This window comes from Oryza sativa, chromosome 10 (assembly GCF_034140825.1).
Source record: "Oryza sativa Japonica Group chromosome 10, ASM3414082v1".
Taxonomy (NCBI): Eukaryota; Viridiplantae; Streptophyta; class Magnoliopsida; order Poales; family Poaceae; genus Oryza; species Oryza sativa.
The window spans coordinates 7,767,633-7,775,775 of NC_089044.1; the positions used below are offsets into that span (position 1 = coordinate 7,767,633).

The 8,143-nt window shown below is 46.5% G+C and overlaps 1 protein-coding gene across 1 annotated transcript; it reads left to right on the plus strand.

The window, feature by feature from the left end:
• Nucleotides 1–868: 868 nt before the first annotated feature.
• On the plus strand, nucleotides 869–1,906 carry LOC136353655 (uncharacterized; the record flags this gene model as incomplete). The annotated part of the gene is made up of 2 exons (XM_066304775.1): nucleotides 869–1,506; nucleotides 1,693–1,906. Coding segments are annotated over exons 1-2 (852 nt in total), but the record flags the coding sequence as incomplete, so codon positions are not given.
• Nucleotides 1,907–8,143: the final 6,237 nt, after the last annotated feature.

Below are 8,143 nucleotides of genomic sequence, written 5' to 3' on the forward strand. Positions count from 1 at the left end.
GCTGACTGGATGCATGGCGGCGCTCAGCCGATTCGTTTCAAGACTTGGCGAGCGGGGGATGCCCTTCTTCAAGCTACTGAAGAAAACAGATAATTTCCAATGGGGACCCGAAGCACAGAAGGCCTTCGAAGATCTCAAACAACTCCTCACCAAGCCGCCGGTCTTAGCTTCACCACACCCGCAGGAGCCGTTGTTGCTGTATGTATCAGCCACCTCCCAGGTCGTGAGCACAGTCTTGGTTGTTGAACGTGAGGAAGAAGGCCATGTCCAGAAAGTTCAGCGACCAATTTACTTCGTCAGCGAGGTCCTGGCCGACTCCAAAACGAGGTACCCTCAGGTTCAGAAGCTGTTATATGGTATTTTAATTACTACCAGGAAGCTGTCTCATTACTTTCAAGGTCACTCGGTAACGGTGGTCACATCATTCCCACTCGGCGATGTACTCCACAACCGCGAAGCAAATGGGCGGATTGCTAAGTGGGCTTTGGAGTTGATGTCTTTGGACATATCATTCAAGCCCCGCACTTCAATCAAGTCTCAAGCGTTAGCTGATTTTGTCGCCGAGTGGACCGAGTGCCAAGAGGATACCCCTGTGGAGAAAATAGAGCACTGGACCATGCATTTTGACGGGTCAAAAAGACTTTCGGGCACTGGAGCTGGAGTGGTTTTAATTTCCCCGACTGGAGAAAGACTAAGTTATGTGCTTTGGATACATTTTTCGGCATCTCACAACGTCGCCGAGTATGAGGCGCTCCTTCATGGGCTACGGATTGCAATTTCCCTAGGGATAAAGCGTCTAATTGTTCGTGGTGATTCACAGCTGGTTGTCAACCAAGTTATGAAAGAGTGGTCCTGCATTGACGACAATATGATGGCATATCGACAAGAGGTGCGCAAATTGGAAGACAAGTTCGATGGACTCGAGCTCAGTCACGTTCTTCGACACAACAATGAAGCTGCCGACAGACTTGCCAATTTTGGATCCAAGCGCGAGACGGCGCCCTCAGATGTTTTCGTCGAACACCTTTATACACCGACCGTACCTCATAAAGATACCACTCAAGATGCAGACACCCGTGACATAGCTATGGTTGAAGCCGACTGGCGAGAGCCCTTTATACGATTTTTAACTTCTCAAGAGCTCCCTCAAGACAAAGATGAAGCCGAGCGGATTTCAAGGCGGAGCAAACTTTATGTTTTGCACGAATCTGAGTTATACAAGAAAAGCCCTTCAGGAATTCTGCAACGCTGCGTATCTTTAGAGGAAGGGAGACAATTGCTGAAGGACATACATTCTGGGATATGCGGAAACCATGCTGCTGCGCGCACCATTGTCGGCAAAGCTTACCGGCAGGGTTTTTTCTGGCCTACTGCAGTGTCCGACGCCGACAAAATTGTGCGCACATGTGAAGGTTGCCAATTTTTTGCCAGACAAATTCATCTGCCAGCTCAAGAGCTGCAGACTATCCCACTGTCTTGGCCGTTTGCGGTTTGGGGGCTCGACATGGTTGGCCCGTTTAAAAAGGCAGTCGGCGGTTACACGCACCTCTTCGTGGCCATTGACAAATTTTCCAAGTGGATCGAAGCTAAGCCTGTTGTCACGATTACAGCAGATAATGCTCGCGATTTCTTCATCAACATTGTGCACAGATTCGGAGTACCCAATCGGATCATCACCGATAATGGCACACAATTCACCGGCGGAGTTTTTAAAGACTTTTGTGAGGACTTTGGAATCAAGATTTGCTATGCCTCCGTGGCACACCCCATGAGCAATGGACAGGTGGAGCGAGCCAATGGCATGATACTTCAAGGGATTAAAGCACGTGTTTTTGACCGGCTAAAATCCTATGCCGGCAAATGGGTGCAACAGTTGCCATCAGTACTTTGGTCTTTGCGAACTACACCCAGTCGGGCCACAGGCCAGTCACCTTTTTTCCTTGTCTACGGGGCAGAAGCAATGTTGCCGAGTGAAGTCGAGTTCGAATCTTTGCGCTTCCGTAATTTCCGTGAAGAACGCTATGGAGAAGACCGAGTGGACGACTTGCACCGACTGGAAGAGGTCCGCGAAGCAGCTTTGATTCAGTCAGCTCGGTACTTACAAGGGTTGCGACGTTATCATAATCGCAATGTTCGATCTCGTGCCTTTCTAGTCGGCGACCTGGTTTTACGGAGAATTCAAACCACACGAGATCGGCACAAGTTATCTCCTCTATGGGAAGGGCCATTTATTATCTCTGAAGTTACCCGGCCAGGTTCATATCGACTCAAGCGCGAAGACGGCACTCTCGTTGACAACTCTTGGCACATTGAACATCTTCGTCGTTTCTACGCTTAACTTTATCATTGTATTTCCCTATTTTGACTGTCAACATCAAGTTTTCTTCTTGCCGTTGTCAGTCGGGGGCTATCATCATAATAATGGAGTGTGATTTTTTATCAATTCAGTTTGCTTACTTGGTTTATCATTGCCTTGTTTGGTTTTTCTACTTAGTTTGCGAGGACTGAAAGTTTTTAATGGCTTCTTTGGGTTTTAGGCTCAACAAAGCTTAGCAAAAACTTTTAAGAAATCACAAACTTTGCAAGAATCATCAAGCACAGCATAAATACACCAGTATTGTACAAATTGAGCCTCCATGTATTACATTCAAACTCAGTCGGAATCAGTTCTTTCATCATCAGATTCATCATTACTCGGCTGGAGGTCGTTGTTGCGAAATTGCTCCACAACATCACTCGCAATTTTGTCAGCCGCAGTTTGCGCACTACTGATAAGATCAAGGGCAGCTTCTTCGCTTGTCCCGTCTGCAAATCCATCAATGGTGTCGATTTCAATTCTCGGGTACAAGGATTTTGTCATCGCCAAGGCCATGCCAGCTCCCATACTTCCAGCTTTCTTGATATTCTTGAAATATACTTCCGGAGCAACACTCAGCTTGTCAAATATTTCGGTTGCGTCGAGTGCACTCGGACCACCATTATTGAGGAACATGGCTTGGATAAGTGGTGCAGCGGCATTGGCGACGTTATCTCTTGCTCCTTCAAGCCTCTTGATCTTACCAACCAGGACGTCAAACTGAGCTTGAGATTTGATCTTGCGATCTACAAAACACATTTATAATAAGAATCTGCTGCATTAAAGAGAGGACAGTTCAAATTGTCAGCTGGCAGTACCTTCAACCTCCTTCAAGGCTGAGTCCCTTTCTGCAGCAAGTTCTACCTTGTCTTTTTTCAAGGCTTCAATCTGTTTTTCCATCTGAGCCATTCTAGTGGCTTGCGCTGTTTGAAATCCAAGTGTTTGAGGATACAATTATGACAGCATAAATCAATGGAACAGATCTGGATGATTACCTTTTGATGAACCACTTAGTTCGAAGTTTGCATCCTGGAGCTGGGCGATTCGGTCCCTTAGCTCTTTCTCTGTCTTTTTGGCGCACTCCTTGGCCTCATGCAGCTGGTCCCTGACTGCTTCTAGAGTTCCCAAATGAGGAACCAGCTTTTCCAAAGTTGTAGTCTTGGCCTCATTGCGAAGATGGATTCTCTGCATGATGGATCATGGTTCAGTTCTGCTAAAAAGAAAACAAAGTTACCGAAGGCCGTCACTCGGAAGACTTACATTTACAATACGAGTGGCTTCTCCGAGCGCTTTCTTCAGCTGGCACACTTCTTCATCTTCTTTTTGACGGTTTATGACTATGCCGGCGGCTTGTGAATTCTCGTCCCACCATTTGATCAAGATAGGAGGACGAGAGCTGTCGGTCGCCTTTATACGAGGGATTTCTTCTCCGTCATCACCTGATAGTCCTGATGTGTTTCCAAGACATTAGACGGATAAACTGAGGTTATTTAAATCGCCATTGTTTGAGAAGACAACTAACCTGAAGATGTACCTAGCTGGGCGTGAGGTGATCTTTGTTCTTTACCCGAAGACCCAGCTATCGAGTCGTTACCAGCCTCTGGTCCTTGCGAAGTCGTCGTCTGCGCTTCTACTTCGGGGATCTCTTGATTAGGGCCTGCGTCCGACTGGTTTCCAGTCGGGGGCTCTTGAGTTGTTGCCGTTTCAGTTGTTGCCGACTGGTTTCCAGTCGGCGGCAGGTCACTCGGATTCGCCCTATCTCCCGAAGCATGGGCGCCAGTCGGCTGGCTTTCAGCCGTCGGCTGGTTTTCAGTGGTCGGCTCGGGGTCCTTGGATATGTTCTGCTCTGTCATAGCCGGATCAGGGTCTTTTCCAGATGGATCTATATCAGATGGTTTCCTGCAGAGTGTTCTTTCAGTATTCAGCATCATTTTCATGAGCAAAACATGCCGAAGCGGAATCATACCGAGAGGTCTAATACCTGGAAGATGTTCTGATCTTTGGCATTGCACGGCCAGCCAGTTTTTTCCTGGGCATGGTACGCTTTGGGGGTTTACTAGGCGAGCCCTTATCCCCAGATTTATCATCGTCGCCTTCATCATCATCAAGTACCAGTTTTCTCTTGCGAGGACCTGTTTGACCAGCCAATTTAGAGGTCTGAGGTTGCGGGTCTGGTCTGATCGTTGGCCCTCCACCTCCCTGAGCGGTGTGTTGGCGAGGAGACCGGCGCTGAGAGACTGGTGGATCTGACTTCATCAATGCATATTCCTGCACAAGATGCTACCACGGTTAATTAATTCAACATGAAGACAAGATATTATTTCGGTCATAAGTTGAAGGATTCAGATACATACCTGCGGAGGCGGATTGAATGCGTTGTATGGCACGACTGGCAGCTGGTGTGAGTAGCTAACGACGATAGCATTCGAGAATATCTTGTACATCCTCTCCTTCATGATTTTAAAGTCTAGAGAGTCTGGGTCTTCACGGTTTGGATCATGCTTGCCGTCGAATTCGAATGCTGTGCGGGATCTTTCCTTGAGTGGCGCCAGTCGGCATTTGATGAAGTGCCGAGTGATTTGCTCTCCCTGTAAGCCTTGTTCTTTAAGATTTAACATGCGATCCAGCAACTCCAAGGCTTGTGCTGCTTCATCTCCGATTGGAAGAGAGTTCCAAATATCTTGGTACACTGGAGGAAGACAAGTGTACCCGGGAAGAGCAGGCTCGGGATTCTGAACATAGAACCAGTTTGCATGCCATCCTTTGTTCGAGGTCTTGAAGGGCATCGAGAAATATTTTTGGCTCAGAGTTCCCCTCAGTTGGAATCCTGCCCCCCCGACTACGCACGGTTTGTTCTTGTTTGGTTGGGGCTTGAGGAAGAAGATCCGGCGGAATAGGGCAAAGTGAGGTTTGATCCCCAAAAAGGCTTCGCAAACATGGACGAAATTGGCGATATGCACTATGGAATTCGGGTTTAGGTGATGCAAGCTGATTCCATAGAAATTCAAGATCCCCCGGAAAAATTTTGAGGTCGGAAGAGCAAAGCCGCCGTAGAAGAAATGCGAGAAGACTACGATCTCATGTGTATCAGGGGTCGGGAAAGCCTCACCGCACGCTGGCCGCCACCCGATGATCTCCTTGGCTGGGAGAACGCCGTGCGCCACCATCTCCTTCAGGTTCTCCTCCGTCACGTCGGACGGCGCCCATTGGCTTTCGAAGCTTTCTCTCTCTTCCGCCATCGATTTTTCTCAAATGTGCTGATTTGATTCGAGGGATGGCTTGGGAGAGGTGAGGAATTGAGGCGGTGGATCACGGGAAGGATTTTGATGCACTTTTCGGAGGTGGATTTGGCCGGAGTTGTGAACCCTAGTTCACCGGCGCAGCTTTTCACTGTAGCAAGGAGTGGGGAAAATGGCGAGAGTTCCGGCGGGGAAGACGAAGCGTCGCTTGGATATAGGATTTTTCAGTTAAGGGTATCGGAGGTGCTAATGGGCCTAGGCCTGAACAGTACTTCAGCCCAATACTTTTAACAGCGTGGCCCATTGTGTTCCTTAGGGACTTAGGCATATTTTGCTTTGGCAATATTATGCGCACGACAGTGTTGCCCAATGCTGATCAAATCCTTTTTATGCGGTAATATAATTCTTTGGAATTATTGCAATGCAAATTAAAAAGGTGCCCGACAGAAAGGCGTTATGCTGTTTTTGCAAGCTTTTTTAGGCTACAAAAGCTGTTTGGGTTAACTAGGAATGGCTTGTTTTTATTATAGTCATTTCCTTGGTATGTTATATACCTATTTTCATTATGGTACATAGTCATGGCCTAGGCTATTCGACTTATTTATTACCATAATCTTCATAATACTTGATGGGTAATCTTTAGAGTTTTTATTCGGATGCCTGTCAAGTGTGTTCATTCGTGAACCTTTTAGAGTGTAAACCACTCGGATTTCTTTTATTATGGCTAAAAAGCAGTCGGCTAGCATGCCTATTTAGGCGCCGCGTACGCTTTTGTCATATAATGCACAATTGTGTTACTATATTGTCTTTCAACTATATGTTTAGTTTGTTAACTAATCACATAGTTGGGGGCTACACCTAATTAGGTGCATCTATTCGATGCACCATATTCTTTATCTTTTCGCCCTTTACAGTCCACTCGGCAGGTTTTGGCTTGAAGAGTTTGAAGTACTCGGATTATCATCTTTGAGAGGGCTACGATGGTCGACTGCAAAGGACTCGGGGGCTACTGTGGAGATTATGGGTATCCCATATCTACACGGCGATGGTATTCGAACTGGGTACAGGATACCTAATGTAGATAGAATATCTTATCTGTATCTTGGGTTTGTTTCTTAACTTGTGTATCAAGGAAACACCCTGAGACTTAGTCGGTTACGACTGTATTTTACCTGTATCTTCATATTCCGTTAGGGATATAGATTGTCTTTTGTAATCCGGACTCCTTCCCATATATAAGGGGGGGTCCGGGCGCCTCTAGGGGCATATGCTGATTTTTCCCGAATCATACAATCAATAATACACTCGGCGGATTCATCCCCGGACAGGAGTAGGGTATTACTTCTTTTATAAGAAGGCCTGAACCTGTATAAATCCTTTGTCTCCAAACCCATACACTTTTCTAGCTTGATAGCCACCCCCTTTTATTATTGCCGAAATCTAGTTTCGACAGAAAGCTCCTCCAATCGGCGACAATTTGGACTTCCATCAAGCGGGGCCCCAGTTGCCCTTTCATCCCAATCGACATCGATTTTACGGATCTCTCCAGCTCAGGTATTATTTTTGTCATTCAAGATTATTAACTGCAATATATTGGTTGTTTATTTCCATGTTTCCATACAACACATGTTAGAAACAGAAGATCGCCCTAACATTGTTGAATGACATATATAAATAATTTACGAATGATATATATAAAGAACAAAATGATGTTTGATGAATAATTGCAAGTTATCCCTTCTACATATTTAGTTTTTTATAGGATTTCTTAAAAATAATGGATCAGCAAAAACTGGAGAACAAAACAATAATCCAAAATATGAAGCTGTACAAAACTTCACGATGCGTAGTCCATGTGGGGAAAATTGATGAATAAATGTTGTGTTATGCATTTTGCCAAAAAAAAAAAAAGAAAATTCCGAGATGATTGAATCCGAATCCTGGAGTAGCTACTCCTACAGTAGCTAACCGACACCTGTCCACCTCCAATTGGGTTTCGGGTCTTGCTTCAGGAAAAGTATCCACTAACCCACCGATGCAGAAAATAAATAATAAAATTGTATTTCGAAAAATCGGTCAACCAACCGCACCATCATTATGGCCTGAATGTTCTGCATGCAAGGCCTTTTGAATGTTCTGCATGCAAGCCTGGATATTCTGCACGCATGCAAGGCCGTTTAACCAGGGGAGTCGTTAGTGTTGATCTTGCCGCCGGGAGCTCTATTTAAGACGCCGACGAGGGTAGAAGATGCGGTAGGAGTGAGCAGATGCATCAATGGTTCAGCGGCAGAAATCTAATGGAGCAGAATCCGGTGGTGGCAGAAGGCAAAAACTAGCCGTCGAGTTCTGTCGCACAGCAGAAGCCAGCGGTGGCCGGTGGCAGGAGGCCGAACAACGGTGACGAGTTCTGTCGCGGAGCAGAAGCTGGTAGTGGCAGGAGGCGGGACGTTGACGGCGAGTTCTGTCGTGCAGCAGAAGCCGATGGTGGCAGGGGGCAGAATCTCATTAGGTAGTTCTATCACGTAGCAGAAGCTGGTGTGGTCGCAGA